The sequence below is a fragment of the Asparagus officinalis genome, chromosome 8 (genome assembly GCF_001876935.1).
Source record: "Asparagus officinalis chromosome 8, Aspof.V1, whole genome shotgun sequence".
In the NCBI taxonomy this organism is placed as follows: domain Eukaryota; kingdom Viridiplantae; phylum Streptophyta; class Magnoliopsida; order Asparagales; family Asparagaceae; genus Asparagus; species Asparagus officinalis.
Genome location: NC_033801.1, coordinates 9,751,015 through 9,771,335, shown reverse-complemented (window position 1 = coordinate 9,771,335; position 20,321 = coordinate 9,751,015). Strand labels below are relative to the sequence as shown.

Below are 20,321 nucleotides of genomic sequence, written 5' to 3'. Positions count from 1 at the left end.
TTATCAACATTTTTGAGAAACTAAATAATCTTTTACACAATTACTTACTGAATAATTTTCTTTAAGAAATTTCCTAAATAGTTTTCTCCATAAGAATCGGCCTATACCAAAGTATAACTATTTTGCACGTAAATGTATCGCCATCTGCTCCCTAGTCCTCTCATTATTATGCTTAAAAAGCACATGATTGTAAACCTAAGTAATTTAATAGAAAGGATATACGTGAGATCTTAAATAGTCAAAAAGTACAGTCCTAGGTAATTATATCTTATCAAGTCAAGTATTTTGGTCATTTATCTCAAAATACATTTCATATGAAGTTAAACAAGCGTAAGATATAAGCTTAAGCTCAGTAAATACTATACTCTAGTATGAAACCTCACCCTCAACAGAAAATGTAACACTACTCATTAAAATTTCATCAATCTTAAAGAACTTAAACAATAATAAGACAAGACACATATCATTAATGTTAATTTAAAGTAAAAGTTGAGCGGTTATGGCGCAGGTTAGAGAGCGATTTTTTCGTTGCTAATTTGCGCCCCCGCTTAGATTCAAATGGTCAGGAAAAAGAAAAAAAATGGAGGAAAAATCTTGGAAATTAGTTTGAGATCTTCAAATCCTTACTCGTCAGCTCCTGAGGATCAATCTGATACCTCTTTTGTTGAGGATAGTGAAGATTCATGGATTGAGATGGGGTCAACGGGTCCAAAGGGGGAAAAGAAAAAGAGATTGATGATGGAGATCCTGAGTTCTTCGACTCCACTGAATGATTCCCGTCATCTTCAAGTTACTCCTGGTATGATCGGTGTTCATCCTAGGATCTTCAATTCTTCTTCCTCTGGTAAGGTTACTGGTAATCTTTCTGGTTGTTCTAATGGTAGATCTTGGGCTGATGAAGTTGAGTTGGTGGATAATCTAGCAAATTCTTTATCTGTGAACCATTTCCCAAATGTTATAGCGAGTAATTTGCCCTCGAATCATGCATCTGGTCCATTTATGAATTCTGATTCATTGAATTTACCTGCTGGAGACTTGATCTCAGATCCTCTTCTTATATCTGATATTGGTGTGCCTGAGAAATCCTATGTTGAGAAATCACCTGTTGAGAAAATTGATGCTACCAAAATTTCTACAAATCAAAATCATGAGATTAATTTAGCCAAGAGTTGGGTTAGCTTATTTGCTGATAACAGAAAACCAGGGAGTGGTATGTCCTTGGATTTTATTCCTTCTGAACCAAATGATACAGTTTCTTTTAATGATGATGAATGGAATTCTGGAGCTGATATGTGGAAATTTTCGCTAATTGGTCAAGTTTTGGGTTTAAATGTCAGATTTAAGGCTATTGAAAATTATGTTCATAAAGTCTGGTCTCATATCCCTAAGGTGTGCTTACTAAAAACAGGGTTATTCTTATTCAAATTTAAGAATAAAGAAGAAGTTGATGATATTTTGAGTAAAGGTCCCTGGTTTTTTGGCTCAAGACCTATTCTTTTAAAGCCTTGGAACAGTGATGAAGATATGAACAAAACTGAAGAATGTATATATCCTTTGTGGATACAGTTACCAGCTTTGAGACTTAACCTGTGGAACTCAAAAAGCTTAAGCAAAATTGCTAGTGTTATTGGGAAACTTATTGCCACGGATAAGCTAACTGCAAATAAACAACGATTGGCATATGCTAGAATCTTGGTGGAAGTTAAAATGCCCTCACCTCTACCTGAAAAAATCACAATACAAGGCCCAAATGGGATATCATACAATCAGGTGGTGCATTATGAATATAAGCCAAGATGGTGTAATTGGTGTAAATTGGTGGGACATGATACAGATTTTTGCAAAAAACATCAAAGGATCCAGAAGTGGGTTCCTAAACAAAAAGTTGATGCTGGAAAGGTTGACACAAGTAGCAGTGGGCTAATTCCTGACTCTATTGTTGAAGGATGTAATACTGTTTTGGAGTCTATACATAATGATGTGCATGTTCTACAAACTTCTCAATCAGGTGCTGAACTTGGAAATATGTTTGTGACAAATGGGAAGCAATCAAAAACCCCTAGGGAGAAAATTGGTGAACACAAGTCTACACCAGTTATTGGAAATACTGGGAAAAATCTGTATCTGGATCCGTGCATGTTGTGCATGTTCAAAACTCAGTGGCAGGAGAAAGGTCACCAATAAATGATATCCCTAGTTATCAAATCCTAAGAAGGGGTCAAGAACAACCTGTTACAGCTACTAGCAATTCCTTCTCTCATCTAGATTCATTGATATTGGATCCCTCTACAATTGATAGAGGAGGTTTTATTCATATATGAACCTGGCATTTTGGAATGTAAGAGGATTAAACAAATCCTCTAAAAAGCATTTGGTGAAGCATTTCATATCTCAATATCACCTCTCATTCATAGCTCTCTTGGAAACAAAAATAAAGGAATCTAATTTGCCTAATACAATCAGGAAAATTAAAAGTAACTGGAACTGGACTTCAAATGCCAGTCAAACTAGAAAGGCCAGAATTATTATCCTGTGGGATCCAAGCATTTTTGATGTAAATATTCTCAGCTCTTCTCTGCAACACATCACTTGTTTTGTTAAGTCTTTGGATGGAAGATTTGAAGGTATTATTTCTTCAGTTTATGGTTTTAATCAAATGGAAGCAAGGAAGGATCTGTGGACAGATTTGAAGCTTATTCATCAATCTTCTTCTGGTAGTACTCCTTGGCTATTATGTGGAGATTTCAACTCAATACTTAGTAATGATGAGAAACTTGGAGGTTCTGTTATCTCTGATGGTGAATTATTAGATTTCAAGGATTTTGTCTGGAATTGCAATCTGAATCATCTAAAAACTGTTGGCTGTTTTTACACCTGGAGGATTTTGTCTGGAATTGCAATCTGAATCATCTAAAAACTGTTGGCTGTTTTTACACCTGGAACAACAAGCAGGATTCCAGTTCAAGAATTTGGTGTAGATTAGACAGAGCTCTGGCTAATGACTCATGGGTACATGTTTACAATTCTAGTCAGGTGGAATTTCTTACTCCTAAATCCTCTGACCACTCTCCAGCTCTGATTTCCATTTATGATGATAATGTGCAAGGAAGGAGGCCTTTTAAATTCTTCAACATGTGGGCTAAGCATGAGAGTTTTCTACCCACAGTCTCAAGTGTCTGGCAGTCTAACATTGTAGGCTTTAAAATGTTTTCAGTTTGCACAAAATTGAAACATTTAAGAAGCTCTCTAAAAGACCTGAACAAAAGACATTTCAGCAATATCAGTGAACAAGTATTAAGAGCAAAGCATGCTTTGGAGGAAATCCAACAAAATCTTCAGCTCAATCCTCTATGTCAGTCTTTAATCAGCAAGGAAAAAGAAACTATAGCTCTATACAATAGACTTTTAGACTATGAATTGTCTTTCTACCAGCAAAAAGCCAGGATTTCTTGGAGTTTGAAGGGTGACAGATGTTCAAACTTCTTCCATTCAGTCATCAAAATAAATAGACACCATAATAGAGTGATGGTTCTTTACAATGATATGGGTCAGAGAATTACTAGTGGGGATGATATTGCAAAAGAATTTATCTCCTTTTATAAAAACCTCATGGGTAAAGCTGTTGCCATGCAAAACCTGATATAAAAATCATTAAAGCTGGGCCTTGTCTTACAGCTGCTCAAACTGGTCTGCTAGCTAAACCTGTCTCAAAGGATGAAATTAGAGATGCCATCTTTTCAATGTCCGAAAATAAAGCTCTTGGCCCTGATGGTTATAGTGTTAACTTCTTCAAAGCAGCCTGGAGTATTGTGGGAGATGAGGTTTCTCTGGCAATTGAGGAGTTTTTCAAGACTGGTAAACTCTTAGGAGTGGTAAACTCTACCTCTCTTACTCTTATTCCTAAAGTGCAATGCCCCAAAACACCTTCTGATTTCAGACCTATCTCTTGCTGCAATTGCATATATAAATTCATTTCTAAAATCTTGGCTAATAGATTAAAACTGGTTATGGGACACTTGGTAAATGAATCTCAGACAGCTTTTGTAAAAGGGAGACATATCACAAGTAATATTCTTTTGGCTCATGAATTGGTTAAAGGCTATTCCAGGAAGCACATTTCACCAAGAATAATTTTAAACATAGATATAAAGAAGGCTTTGATACTATAAGTTGGAACTTTCTTTAGGAAATGCTTAAAGGATTGGGTTTTCCTGATATTATGGTGGATAGGATCATGACTTGTATCTCCAGTCCAAAGTTTTCTATCTCCTTTAATGGTTCCCTCCATGGATACTTCAAAGCTGAGAGAGGGTTAAGACAGGGTGATCCTTTATCTCCCTATCTATTCATTTTAGGCATGGAATATCTTTCAAGAAGCCTGGACATGTTGAAATTTGACAAAATGTTTAAATTCCATCCAAAGTGTGGGAAGCTCAATATCACACATCTCATATTTGCTGATGATTTGCTTCTTTTTGGAAGAGGAGATGTTTACACTGTCCAAAAATTATTCATGTGTGTAAAGAAGTTTGGTGAAGTCACTGGATTGGAAGCAAATAAGGATAAATGCTCTATTTTCTTTGGAGGAGTAGATGGAAATTTGAAGAATTACATCATTAACATGCTGGGGATTAAAGAGGGCCAGTTCCCAATCAGATATCAAGGTGTTCCCCTCATCCCTAGAAGATTATCTTACATGGATTGCAGTGATCTATTAAACAAAATTTCTAACCAGTTGCAGTCTTGGCTGAAGCATAAGAATCTCACATATGCGGGTAGACTTCAAATCATCAAGAGTATTATTTTGGGTATTCAAGTCTTTTGGACAACAAATTACACTCTGCCTGCTAAAGTAACCTAAAAAATTGATGAATTGTGTAAAAATTTCCTATGGGGAAGAACAAATTTGTCTCATAAAATCCCCTTAGTGGCTTGGCATAATGTTTGCCTGGGTAAAAAGCAAGGAGGTCTGGGAGTTTTTTCGGCTACAGTTTGGAATTTGGCAGCCACCTTGAAGAATCTGTGGTATCTACATGTGCATAAGGAATTATTATGGATCAAATGGATCCATGGGAATTACTTAAAACTCAGGGATGTATGGCATGTGACTGTCAAAAACAGTGACTCTTGGATATGGAAGCAAATGATCAAGCAAAGAGATAAAGCAATTCTTCATTGTAGGGGAGTGAATAACCTGGTAAATCTCCTCAGTACCAGTTTCAATGATGCAAAATCACAGATATCAAGATTATACTATGCTCTGTCTAATAATTCTCAGAGGGTGCAATGGCATAATATAGTGTGGGATAAAATGTGCTACCCTAAACATGCCTTTATATGCTGGCTTACAGTCCAAAACAGACTACTAACCCAGGACAGACTGATTAGAAGAGGAATCATCAATGCTAATGTGTGTTGCTTGTGCTCAGGTGCAGGACAGGAAAGTAGGAATCACCTGTTTTTTGAGTGTATTTTTCTCCAGTGCAGTATGGAACAAAATCATGGAATGGTTGAATTTTAAATGGAAAACATGTAGTTGGGGGCTCCTTCTAGATTGGTTTTGTACAAAATTGAGGGGGAAAGACTCCAGGAAAGGAATCAAACGCTGTTAGACCCTAGAGGGGGGGTGATTAGGGTCTTATGCTAATCTAATCCGATTAAATGCCAATTAAAATTAATTAATAAGTTATCCTAGAAAGTATGAGATACAACAAGATATGTAAGCTAGGATAAATAATATGAATAAGGGATATATCCTAGCAATGAGATATATTATAAGTTATATGCAAGGATATGAAACTAAGGGTGATATAAACATAAACAAGATAAACAAGATAGTGGATAATATGAACTAAGAGCAAATAACAAAGGCGATATAAACAATAGGCATGAATGTAAAAGAACGCCAATGACAAACTCAAACACACGATATGATCACGGAGTTCGGACCTTCCGTCCTACATCTCCGCTCCCCACTCCCGGAGAGAAATCCACTATCACAACCGGGTTTTCTACGCTCACCCGAATAACGTTTACAACCACACTATGTCGGTTTTCAACGCTCACCGAACAACGTTCACTCCTCACACTCGGTTTTCTAGTTCACCGAAAACTTCACAACACACTCGGTTTCTAGCTCACCGAAAACCTAACAACAATCACAATGCAACAAATATAAATTTGTTCTCTACAATAGGTGAGAACTCAATTAAAGCACAACTCAAAGTTACAATCTCTCACCACCCAACTATACTATGTATGCAAATACTATAAGCTCAATGTGGGTGTGTGTAACAATGAGTAAAATAAAATCTAACTCAATTAACAAACTAGCAATAATAAGAATATCACAACTCAGCCAAGAAACCAGAGCAAAAGACAAAACAGCCCCAAGGCAACGGTCAAAAAACTAGCCGTTGGAAGCTGAAGGAACACTCGTCGGTCGACCGGAAAATTCGTCGGTCGACCGAAAATTTTCATCGGTCGACCGGACCGATCGACCGACAGGCTTTCTGTCGCCCAGTGAACTTTTGACCTCAGGTTCGGTCGACCAGTGCGGTCGACCGAAAACAGATATGACAGGTTCTGAAAATTTGTTTATCTGATTTTAAAACACTGTTTAAAAATATCAAATAAATTCCAAAAAATATAAAACTTTGGGATGTTTTCAAAAACATAATAGAAAATATGAAATATAGAATTTCATATATATAACCATAAAAACTCAAAACATATGTATGTATATATATAACTATATATATGCATAGAAACCAAAACTTATATATATATATATGACTATATATATATATACGAAGAAACCAATAAATGTGTGTGTATAGATAATTGAGCTTAGAGTATATAACACACATAATATAAACCTATACTAAATATACCCAAGCTTGATCTTGATCTTCATTGTAGCTCAACTTGGTACACGTTGCGGATGAAGCTTGAACTTGGATCTTGAACTTTGAATAGCAAGGCTTCACCGACATTCCGCTAACCTCCATTGGATATGATCGTTGAAGCTCTATTCCATCCATCCTCCAACTACGTTGTTTGTCTACAATAAATACGAAAACACAAATACTAGACAAACAACATTAGTGGTAAATTGTTTGTTAAACATCATCAAAACAAGAAGGCCAACAAACGCATGGCATTGTCTGCAGCTATTTACAGGTTATGGAATGAGAGGAATAGAAGAATTTTTCTGCAGGAAATCAAGAATGTGGATCAAGTAGTGAAAGATATCAAGATGGATGTTTTAACTGCAATCCTAAATATGCCTGCACTTGACGAAAACAGAGAATGGCTATCTTCTCTGTAATTTCAGTTTCCAGTGACCAATATCTCTGTATATATGGATATTTGGGTTTAGTTTCTTGTACTTTCAGTTGATATCTCACTAACTTCAGTGAGAATTTGATGTACACAAACTCATCACTTTGGTAATGAATAAAAATTTTCATTGACCAAAAAAAAAATGTTAATTTAAAGTTAGATACTTAACTACAAAGAATTTTTTTTGAACTTTTTTTTGAGAAAAATAAAATCAGAAAGAAAATACCTCTAATTTCTTTTGAAATGATTAGGAGACCCCATAAGAGTCTCCCCAAGAGAATCACCAATTGTGTCCACTTTCCATCTAGAATGAAGGCAATCACCTGTAACAACAAGATGGTCATAAATTTCGCATAACAATTAAAAAAAAACCTCGAATTGTACAGCTATCATAAAACTAAATAAATAGATGAATAGAAGAAAAATTCTAGAATAGAACAGTCAAAAACTTCCATATTCTTCTTATAGGAAGAAGAGAGAATAGTACCCTTTTTTTTATTCTTTGAAGCTAGTGAATCCAGAGTTGACAAACCCAAATATTTCAGCAAGAATCTTTCTTACAAGGAAAAGTAATAAGAAGGAATCAAATCCTTATAAAACAACAACAACAACAACAACAAGGGAGAAATATGAGTTTTTTTTTTTTTAACCTTTACCGAGCAACCTGAGACACGAACTGGGTTTTCTGGCCCTTTGTGGTTTTGTTAATGGCAAACCAACACACCCTCCCCTCACCTCCGTCCCATCATCGATCTGGAAAGCCTTACCATCGGCGGAACGAATAGCCAAAGCCACACTGCTCCCCTCCTGCCCCAGTGGAAAAGGGGGAAGGGCTAAAAAAATGGCTAAGCTTTACTTTCCCAAAGTACCCTGAAGTCCAAGAAGTAGAGAGAGAGAGAGAGTACATGGAGGGCATAATTGGGAAGTTTTGATGAACAGAGGAGTCAATTTTTGCGCACCTTTTACCCGACATACCCTTGTACCCAGTCACAATAGAGGGTACTAGAATCGCTGAAGTAGAGCTTTTTTAGACAGGATAGAAGGACAAATTTTCAAAACCAACCCATTTGATAAACTAATTGCAAAAAACGACTCGTTTCAGATTTATTTAGAGAAACCGACCTGGTTTCAGCACTGTCGCTGAAACCAGGTTGGTTTTTCTAAAAAACTTTACGAAACTTCACGGGAGTTCAACTCCCGTGAAGTTTTTTCTCATAACAAAACTTCACGGGAGTTGAACTCCTGTGAAGTTTCGAAAACTTTTTTTTCAAAAACCGACATGGTTTCAGCGCTGAGGCTGAAACCAGGTCGGTTTTTGCAAATAAAACTGAAATGGGTCTTTTTTGGGGAATAGTTTATCAAATGGGTTGGTTTTGAAAATTTGTCCCAGGATAGAAATGGGAAGAAGAAATATAGAGCCATCCAGCTTTTATACAATTAATAAGGTAAATATAGCAAGGGTTTGATCCCTGAATTATTCACGTCTTCTTGGGGAATTCATTCCAATGGCTCGTCTGTTATTAATTTTTTCAGCGCTCACAGCTCTAGTCCTCCCCTCATGCCCACAAGCTTCCACATCCACCCCCACCTTCAATCCAAAGCACAACAATTTCACCGATGGGCAAGCACTTCTCTCCTTCAAATCCATGGTATCCGGCGATCCAAGGAGATCGCTGGCCTCGTGGAACGACTCTGTTCATTTCTGCCGGTGGCTAGGGATCACTTGCGGCGGACTCCGACATCCTCAGAGGGTTGTGTCCTTGAACTTGAGCTCCCTCGATCTGGCCGGTGTTATTTCAACGGCCATAACCAACCTCACATTTCTCAGGGAGATTGATCTGTCGGACAATCGTATTAATGGAATCATCCCACAAGAGATTGGTCGCCTTCCCCGTTTGCAATATCTTGACCTGAGTAAGAATTCTCTCGGAGGAGGTATTCCTGCTTCACTCTCTCAGTGTTCAAGATTGGAGGTACTTCTTCTGCGGGATAACAAGGTCCAAGGTGAAATTCCGGTCAGTCTCAGCAACTGCTCCAGCCTACAGGTCCTAAATTTAAGAAACAATAGCCTCACAGGACGTATACCTTCTTCATTAACAAGCCTTTCCTTGCTTTCTGTTCTATCCATGTCTGGAAACAAATTATATGGTGGCATCCCGCATACCATTGGAAACCTTACCTCTCTAACTCAACTCTTCCTGTACAATAACAGCCTCAGTGGCAGCATCCCATCTAGCATAGCTAACCTCACCGCTCTAACCGTACTTTCCTTGTTCAATAACGAACTACTCACCGGCAGCATCCCACCGAGCATAGGGAACCTCATTTCTCTTACTAGCCTTGATCTTTATAATAACCAGTTATCAGGAAGCATACCACATTCAATCGGTAGGCTTTCTGAATTAGAAGAACTTCTTTTGTCGTTAAACAACCTCTCTGGAGGCGTACCACCTTCACTGTGGAATCTCTCCGCTCTTTCTTCTCTAGACATGTCATTGAATTATAACCTATCTGGGTCACTCCCACCAAACATAGGCCAAGCCCTTCCTCTGCTTGAAGGTTTTTACCTGGCCTTTAACCAATTCCACGGACCTATCCCAATGTCATTGTCCAATGCATCTCATCTTGGAGTCATTGATCTTTCTGGAAATAGCTTCAGTGGCATAATCCCTCCTAGCCTCGGACGTTTACGAGCTCTGCAAAAACTAATTCTATATAGTAACCACTTAGAAACCATGGCACCTGATGGATGGAATTTCCTAACCGCTTTGACCAATTGTACCCAGTTGGAGGGGTTGGCCCTAGGAGCAAATAATCTTAGTGGCATGCTACCGAATTCAATCGCCAATCTTTCCACCAATCTTCAGCTTCTTGATATGTATAATAACTACATCTCTGGAAAAATATCTTCTGATATCGGAAACCTCGTAAACCTTACGGTACTTAATATGGATGAAAACTCGCTTTATGGCTCCATTCCTTCAAGCATCGGGAAGCTTCGGAACTTGCATCTACTGGAATTGGAAATTAACAAGCTATCTGGAGAGATACCATCTACCATCGGCAACCTTACTCAATTGAATGAACTTTATCTAGATTCCAATGAACTGAGCGGGAATATACCAGCAAGTCTTGGAAAGTGCCAAAACCTAATACGTCTATACCTCGGATATAACAAACTTACGGGTAGTATACCCAAAGAAGTTGTCTCCATTTCTGGGCTCTCCAGAGGTTTAAGATATAACAAACTTACGGGTAGTATACCCAAAGAAGTTGTCTCCATTTCTGGGCTCTCCAGAGGTTTAAGCTTGGCATCCAATTCACTGTCAGGGCCAATACCATCTGAAATCGGGAGCTTAATAAACGTGAATTATTTAGATTTCAGCATGAACAAATTGTCCGGTGAAATCCCTATCACTCTCAGTGAGTGTCAAGTGCTGGAGGAACTTTATCTTGGTGGAAATTTCTTTCAAGGAAGTATTCCTTCTTCTTTAGCCTCGTTAAGAGGCATCCAGAAGCTCGATTTTTCAAAAAATTACTTGTCGGGAAAAATACCTCTTTTCTTACAAGATTTTCATGGCCTAGACTATTTGAATCTGTCCTTCAATAACTTTGAAGGTGAAGTGCCACTACTTGGTGTGTTTGCAAATGCAAGTGCAGTTTCAGTTATTGGAAATAGTAAGCTTTGTGGAGGAAACCCAGGAATGCATCTGCCAGCTTGCCCTTCTGAACCCCTTAACAAGAAACATCACTCGCGTACAGTAATAGTGATCTGCGGGAGTACTGTTTCATTTATATTTGTGATTCTTCTTTTCTGTTTCCTCGTAGTCCGATGCCGTCGAAAAGGTTCAAGAAGAAAATCTCTTGACTCATCACCCACAATCGAGCAAAATGTGAAGGTCACTTATGGTGATCTAGTGAGAGCCACAGATGGATTTTCTGAGGGCAATATGATTGGGACTGGTAGTTTTGGTACAGTATATAAAGGACTACTCGATGGTGAAAGTAGGAAAGTTGTTGCTGTAAAGGTATTGAACCTTCAAATACAAGGAGCATCGAGGACATTTATAGCAGAATGTGATGCTGTGAAAAACATCCGGCATCGGAATCTTCTCAAGATCCTTACAGTATGTTCAAGTGCAGATTTCAAAGGTAATGACTTCAAAGCTGTAGTTTTTGAGTTCATGGAAAATGGAAGTTTAGATTATTGGTTGCATCCCAAAGCAAATGAGCAGTCCAAACCAAAGAAATTGGACCTTACGGCAAGGTTAGATATAGCTATTGACGTAGCTTATGCTTTGGATTATCTCCACCATCAATGTGGCAAACCAATTGTTCACTGTGATCTGAAGCCAAGCAACATTCTTCTGGATGATAATATTACTGCTCATGTTGGTGATTTTTCTCGAAAAGGTTACCTCTCAGTACTCAACAAGTTCAGCTGGTCTCAGAGGAACTATCGGGTATATTGCTCCAGGTAAAAACTTATATTTTCTTGATTTCGTTACTTTTATATATGTTGTATTATTTTCTTAGGCTAAAATTTTAAAAGAGAAAACAAGATTACCATCTGAACCTTAAACATCATGGTAGATTTTCCTTTTATAGTTGAACACAATGCATTGTTTGTTTTTCTTCACACGTGCAAGCTTCAAATGCATACATGCATGTTTTACTAAAACATTTCTGTTAGAATATGTTCTGAATTTAAAGATGTAATTTTATTATCATAATTAAACTATGACATCTATGTGTTCATCTTATGTACTTCACTGAAAATATTCTCTTAGCATTCCATATACTGCCAAATTAATTTGATAAGGAAAATGTAATACTCAGTCATACTTTATTCTTTCTCTTGGAATTATCTCAGTGTAATCCATTCTAATTGCTTCTATGTATTTCACCTATACTTTCTCTTGGAATTATCTCAGTGTAATCCATTCTAATTGCTTCTATGTATTTCACCTATAACAGAGTACGGAATGGGGAATGAAGTTTCAACTTGTGGAGATGTGTATAGCTATGGGATCCTTTTACTGGAAATGTTTACAGGAAAGAGACCCACTGATGATACGTTTGTAGGAGGTCTTACTCTTCCTATGTTTGTGAATATGGCATTTCCTGAACAAATCACAGATGTCATTGACGCTCATTTGCTCACACCAAGTGATGATGCTGAAAGCATGAATTATGCAAGAGCAACCAACTGCATGGCTTCAATTCTTAGAATTGGTATCTCTTGCTCAAATGAATTACCAGCAGAGAGAATGGAGACGGACAAATCAATTCTTAGAATTGGTATCTCTTGCTCAAATGAATTACCAGCAGAGAGAATGGAGACGGACAAAATCCTCGAGGAACTGCATATTGTTAGAGATATGTTCATGAGGAATGGAAATTATGGGGAGAGACAGAGAGTACTGCAGAGTGGTGAAGGTCCATCTACAAATATTCACTGACAAACATTGGTATGGGAATGTGCTATGCATGTGACACACACTAATAAAATTCACACACAAAATTCCTACTGAAATTAATTCGATCAATCATGATGGTTGATTTAAGTGAGGATAGCCAATTTATTATGGATAGTTTCTACTGAAATATATTGCTTAGTCATTATGGTAATTTTAATTGCAAATATTTATTCGTGGAATGATCCTTTAGTGTAAGCTACATAAAAGGGAAAAAATTGCACTAGTATATTGTAGAGTAATCCTATTGAATTCCATACATTCAGCTTCATTATTTTTTTTGGTCGATGAAAAATATAATTCCATTAACCAAATGAGCATTTACGTACAACATCAAGGTACAGGCATACCTGAACGATACAATTTACTTCAGACACATGAAACCCACAAACAACAGAAAGATAATGAAACAAAAGCTAACAGCCTATGCATTGTAAATAGTTACCAACATCACAATATTCTGGAGGGATGGGATGGTGAAATATAGCAGGTTGATAGTGCTTTAATTATTGTTTTAAACCACTAGCATTGTTGCGTGCTATAGATAAATTCTTGTTGAAATTCCATGTGCTTATATATTAGTAACCAAAGTGAAAGTGGTTTTTATTACTAAGTGGAAGAAAATGGTTCCTGCCAACGCCCATGTGTGTGTATTTGTTTGGTGTTAAAGAGAATTCCTGTTGAAATTCCCTCTGCTCACACATTAGTAATTTAATTAAGTTGCCCCTTAAATAAATGTTGACGGAAGAAAGAATTCAGGCGGTAAACCATCGTTGTTGTTGTTATTTTTCTGACTGTAGAATTTCTCACTTTATCTTTATGCTATGCTACCTTAGTTGCATATGTACATGTCATTAGAAATAGAGTATGGGATGGACATAGAGTTCTTATTCCTAGAGATTGTTGTAGCCATAAAGTACTAATGTTTTTGCATAGAGATGCTGGTGATATCTTCCAAGTTTTAAGCCTTAAGAAATTTGTTAATATCATTGATTTCCTTGCAATGTCATTAATTTACACTTGTTTATAATCTCCATACTCAGGACTAGCATTGTCTGCTCGAGCAAACTACTATAGAGGAATGGAGATAGAGAATGTATTGAAGCAGGCAAATGGTATCAGGAACATAGAGATTTATAGCGACAATAAGAGAGATGAACTTTTTTTATATATGTCCTCATAGTGGTTTCTTTGTAATCAGTAGATTTGGATTGTTTGGAAGTATACATTTATCTATTATTCTAAATCTTTTCCCGGTTGTTTCTCCTGTAACCCTTTTTGTTCTATGAATGGCCTTTTATATCAGCGATCTTGTTTTGGCATTTCTGGTATTTGTTTTACTTCATTGGATATATTGAGTTCTTTCTTTCAAGCATTGAGGTTGAAGCATCTGTGTTTATGCTTTTCATAGTTACTTTGGCGATTCTTGTAATTAATTTATTGGAGCTGATTACTACAAAGAGATTTTACCTACTGTAATTATTCTTCTAGAAGGCTGTAGTATTCACAAGTTTATGGAGATCGTAAAGGGAATGTTGACGCCGACAAAGAATATGAATGGCCTAAGAGTTATAGAGTGTGCAGGTTCGATGCTTGGATTTGGCATCTTTTGCCAAAGTAACTTTGAGACTCGAGAGGAGCAAACTAAGATGGGAGATGTCATTGGAGAATGACATAAAGAATGGTGAAGGTCCATCTTTCGATGTTCCACCAAATCAACAACTGTTTGTTACCATTAAAAATGTTGATAGTCCTGGATATTGTTGGATAAGGTGGTCAGAAAAAGAAATGTATAAGCTCTGGTTTGTTTTCTAGAGGCTTTACCTGTTGTCTTCAAATTTGAAACTTTTTCATCATCTTAGTTGCTGACTAATTTACTTGCAATTGATGACATCAAATTCTTGTTAACATGAATCAGTGGACATTGTCGATAAAACAAAGTTTTTGCTTTTGCTAATTTTCCCTTGTCACTCTCCGAGCCCGTGAGCCCGTTGGCGCGATGTACGTCCTGAGATCCACGGAGGGCAACACGTGGTTTGGCTGTATCCACTGCCAAAATTGGCTAGCCAATGTTACACTTGGCTCGGAGGGCAACACGTGGTTTGGCTGTATCCACTGCCAAAATTGGCTAGCCAATGTTACACTTGGCTCTCAAGACTCATCATTTAAACCGTTCAATCACTCACTCAGTATCCGATATGGGACTAAATCTTAGGGTATCACAGCCCTCCTATTGATTCTCAAGTGAATCTTCCTGGCGTCATACTTGAGTTTAGAAATGACCAAACCAATTCCTATTGATTTTTTTAGTGCTACTTGGTCTCCACTCAATGCGCTGATCTGATTGATCTCCGTAATATCTGGTCTCAACCTTCATATTTCCACTTCTTGTGAAGCGACATTATTTCTTTCTCATTGTTAAAGCTAGTAAGGGCCAACTTCAATACACATATTATTGTAGCAGATCCTGTCATAGTAAAATTGGGTGTAAATGAAGACTTTGATCAAATTCTGGTTATCTTTGATGGATAGTACATAGACCAACTTGAAGTTACAAAAACAGTTCCTAGACTTTCACAGCCATTTTCTTTGTGGGGGGGGGGATCTCTGTACCTGGTCGAAGTTAGTCAATGTCTTCTAGTGTTGCGGAGGAGAGACGTCTTCAACTGACATGACATAGTCTACATACATTTCAGTTATTGATGAATATTGGTGGCTCTAATTCATGAAAGTGGGTTTACTGGGGACCCATCCTTTGATTATTCTTTAGTTGCAAACAATTAAGATTTAACCCAGACTCTTATATGAAAAATGAAAGGCCTTAGATCTATAGATAGATTGTAAGAGCTTGATCATATATCATTCAAATCATCTTCAAAAATCCATTCCAGTGGCTCATCTGTTAGTTTTTTTTTCTCTGTTCACTGCTCTAGTCCTCCTCTCATGCCCTAAAGCTTCCACTTCCGCCACCACCTTCCATCCAAAACACGAAAATGTCAGCGATTGACAATCACTTCTTCAAATCCATCATATCTAGTCATCCAAGAGGGTCACTAGCCTTGTCAAACGACCATGCTTATTTCTGTCATTGGCCAGGCATCACTTGTGGTGGCTTCCAACATCCTCAAAAGGGTCGTATCCTTGAACTTGAGCTCTCTCGACCTTGTGGGAGTTATTTCTAATGGCATGAGAGATTGGTCACAAATAATCAAATTAGTGGATCCACCCCACAAGTGATTGGTCACCTTCCCCGTTTGCAATATCTTTAACTTGAGTTCAAATTCTCTTGAAGATGGTACCCCATCTAGCATAGGTAACCTTACCTCTCTGACTCAACTTTCCCCTTGCAATAACGAACTCACTTGCAACATCCCACCTAGTATACGTAACCTAAGACTATCAACAATGGTTTTGTTTTTCAACACCCTACTTTTTACTTTTTAACACTCCACATCATCTTCTCTCTCTTCCACCTAATAATTCAACACCCACTCAACTTTTACACTCTACAATGGTTTTGTTTAATAAAATTCAACACCCTACCCCACCACCTAATAATTCATCTTCTCTCTCTTCCAGAGCCCGCCACGTGTCCAGCGCGGGTCCCACTCCCTCCTATTTCAATATGTTGAATTCTTTCAACTCTATTTAATCCACCTCATTTTCAACACCCCATTCAACACCCCCATTACACTCATTCAACTATTTAATTCATCATTCAACTAGCCCATTGTAACTAGCCTAACAACATCTCTCACTTATACTATAACAAACTCAGTGGTAGCATCCCACCACATAGTATAGGTAGGTAACATTACTTCTCTAACTAGACTTCACCTATACAATAACATTCTAAGTGGCAGCATCCCATCGTTATTAATGAGCCTTTCTACTCTTTCTTTTCTTTTCTTTGTCTGGAAAGAAATTATATGGCAGCATCGCACATACCATTGAAAACCTTACTTATCTAACTGGACTATATCTGTACAATAACAGTCTTAATGGTAGTATTTCATCTAGCATAGGTAATCTTGCCTCTCTGTCTCTGTTTTTACTGTAATATAACGGACTCACTGGCAGCATCCCACCTGATATAGGTAACCTTACTCAATTGAATAAACTTTATCTAGATTCTAATGAACTGAGCAGAAATATACCAGCTAGTATAACAAATTTGCAGGCATCATACCCAAAGAAATATTCTCCATATCCATACACTCTCTTAACTTTACGGTTGGGACACAATTCACTGTCAGGGGTAATACCATCTGAAGTTGGGGAGCTTAAGAAACTTGAGCATATCTGATGTCAGAATAAACAAATTGTCCAGCTCAATCCCTACCACTCTTGCTAAATGTCAAGTGCTAGAGGAGCTTTATCTTGGTGGAAATCTCTGTTAAGGAAGTATTCCTTCTTTAGCCTCATTAATAGGCATCGAGAAGCTCCGTAATTTAATAAATTACCTGTCAGGAAAAAATACAAGATTTTTTTCCAAGACTTTCATTTGCTAAACTATTTGAATCTATCTTTCAATAACCTTGAAGGTGAAGTGCCACAACTCATTTGCTAAACTATTTGAATCTATCTTTCAATAACCTTGAAGGTGAAGTGCCACAACTTGGGGTGTTTGAAAATTCAAGTGCATCTTTCAATAACCTTGAAGGTGAAGTGCCACAACTTGGGGTGTTTGAAAATTCAAGTGCAGTTTCAGTTTTTGGAGACATAAAGCTTTGTGGAGGGAACCTGGAAATGCATCTGCCAGCTTGCCCTTCCAAACCCTTTAACAAGAAACATGACTCGCATAGAACGGTAGTAATCTGTGGGATAACTCACTAGTAAAAAACGTAGCATCCTAGCGGAATTTTCCGTCTAGAATAGTCAGATTTCCATCTACATTGATTATCCTAGACGGAATTCCGTCTAAGATGTTGGTCTAATAAGTTTCCGTTGAGAATGCGTTATTCTAGACGGAATTCCATCTAGAAAAACCATCCTAGACGGAAATGCATCCTAGTTCTTTGATGCCATCAAAAAGGTTCAAGAAGGAAATCTCTGGACTCATCACCCACAAATGATCAAAATGAAAAGGTCCCTTATGGGGAACTAGGAAGAGCAGCAAATTGATTCACTGAGGGCAATATAATCGGGAGTGGAAGTTCAGGTATGGTGTATAAAGGACAACTCAATGGGGGGAAGTACGTAAGTTTTTGCTATAAAGGTATTAAAGCTTCAAATGCAAGGAGCTTCAAGGGGATTTATGGCAGAATGAGAAGCAGCAAAAAACATTCTGCATCAGAATCTTTTCAAGATCCTTACAATATGTACGGTTGTAGATTTCAAAGATAATGACTTCAAAGCTGTGGTCTTTGAGTTTATGGAGAGCGGCAGTTTAGATGATTGGTTGCATCCTAAAGCAAATGAGCAATTCAAAGCAAGAAAACTGAACCTTATGGGAAGATTAGCTATTGATGTAGCTGATGCTTTGGATGTTGTGCGCAGCGAAAATTTCGGCAGCACCTCCGGTGCGTAAGGTGCACAACAAGAGATTAGATCACAACGGAATTCTAGTTTCTCAAACGAAACAAGAACCGAAAGCCAGATATCTCATCAAAGTGAGATATCAGCTCTTCCTCTCGTCAGCTCTAGGACTGCGCGTCGAGGGAACCTACAAGCTATTACAAATCACGGCAAGAACACAAATTTTACGTGGTTCGGCAAACTGCCTACGTCCACGGGGCAAGGAGGGGAGAGATCTACTATTAGAGGGAGAGATACAACTAGGGTTTACAATCTCACAATCTAAACCCTCACACAAACTCTCAGATCCCTCACACAATTATCTCTCTCAAAATCAGCACAAGAGACTGCACAAAACTCTCTTCACGAAGCCCTAAGACTTCTTTTCTTTGCTGAAGCCGCCGCACTGTTTTTCTTGTACCCTGCCTCTGCTTTGCACCTGCACGTCGCCAAAGCAAAGAGAAAAACCGACTGCAGCAAAACACCCTCTTTCGCACAGAACCCTAGAAAATCTCGTGGGTATAAATAGCCTAGTGATGCGGTTTAAAACCAATGCGAACTTGGGCCTCAGGATTTGTCCGCTGGATCTTAGCTTTGCTTCTATCTCTTCACCCGTGGTCCCTTATCACTTCACGTGAATCCTTTTCACGCGGTTTCTTTGTGCTGCTTGCAGTACACACGTGGGAGTGGCCTACTAATCAATCCCACGAATTCACATTGGATTACCTCCACCATTGTAGAAAACCAATTGTTCATCGTGATCTGAAGCAAAGCAACATTCTTCTCGATGATAATATGATTGCTCATGTTGGTGACTTCGGGTTAGCCAAGTTTCTCAAGAAGGTTACTTCTCAGTACTCAACAAGTTAAGCTGGTCTCAAAGGAATTTTGGATATATTGCTTCCGGTGAACTTCTATTTATTATAGTACAAACTATTTTCAGCTAGAACGTTTTACTTTACAGTTATATAAGTATATCATCATAATCAACCTATCTCATCTACATTTCATCTCATGTACTTCACGGAACCTATCAACATTCCATATGTTTCCAAATTAATTTGATAAGAAAATATAAGTATTCGGTTTCATATTACACTGGCTTCTATAATCACCTCGGACTAACTATTCTAACATCTGTGTTCCATCTATAACAATGTACAGAATGGGGATTGAAGTTTCAACTCGTGGGGATGTGCATAGCTATTGGATACTTTTACGGGAAATGTTTACTGGAAAGAGACCCATAGATGATATGTTTGTACGAGGTCTTATTCTTGTATGTTTGTGGAGATGGCATTTCCTGACCAAATCACACACGTCACTGATACTGATTTGCTCGCACCTGAAGATGGTGAGCCACAAAGTCTTGACGCTGAAGACATTAATTATGCAAAAGCAATTGAGTGCATAGCTTCAATGCTTAGAATGCAGGGGTATCTCATGCTCGAATGAATTAGCTGCAGAGAGAAAGGAGATGGACGACAACATCAAGGATCTGCATATTGTCAGAGATACGTTGATAAGGATTGGAAATCTGGGGAGAGACACAGAGCCCTGCAGAGTGCTGAAGGTCCATCTGCAAATATTCAGCAACAAACAGGTGGTATGGTCATGTGACACACATGCACACGCGCGTGCACAATTCCTACTGAAATCAATTTGATCAGCCATGATTGTTAATATAGGTGAGGTTAATCCCTTTGTTCTATATAGTTTCTACTGAAATCTAACTGCTAAATTATAATGGTTAGTCTTATTGCAAATATTTAATCATGGAATAATTCTTTGGATGAGCTAAATTGAAAAGACCACCTCCCCAACTCACCCCAACAAAACAAGACAACCCCCCCCCCCCCTCTCCCTCCCTCCCTCCCTCCCTCCCTCCTGAACTTTAAACATTTCTCACAGTCCCTTACCCTTTATTTGGAAAATAACTAAAATCCCCTTGAGTGAAAATTTCCCAAATTTAGTGCAGGAGTA

At 38.0% G+C, this 20,321-nt stretch overlaps 1 protein-coding gene, 1 long non-coding RNA gene and 1 pseudogene across 3 annotated transcripts; 2 read left to right on the top strand and 1 right to left on the bottom strand.

Moving 5' to 3' along the window:
- On the bottom strand, positions 419-8,220 carry LOC109822960. 2 transcript variants are annotated; one of them, XR_002242330.1, is made up of 4 exons: positions 7,832-8,220; positions 7,571-7,667; positions 1,025-1,102; positions 419-934 (listed from the first exon to the last, which is right to left on the bottom strand). It is a non-coding gene; the product is annotated as an uncharacterized LOC109822960 (long non-coding RNA). The 2 variants fall into 2 exon arrangements; XR_002242329.1 differs by having other exon boundaries at positions 1,025-1,085.
- On the top strand, positions 8,753-14,123 carry LOC109822078 (receptor kinase-like protein Xa21). The gene is given in 6 exon segments (XM_020388240.1): positions 8,753-10,575; positions 10,645-11,743; positions 11,745-11,821; positions 12,322-12,579; positions 12,646-12,815; positions 13,865-14,123. Coding segments are annotated over 5 exon segments (3,321 nt in total). The 5' UTR covers positions 8,753-8,849; the 3' UTR covers positions 12,807-12,815; positions 13,865-14,123.
- On the top strand, positions 14,478-19,958 carry LOC109820821 (annotated as a pseudogene).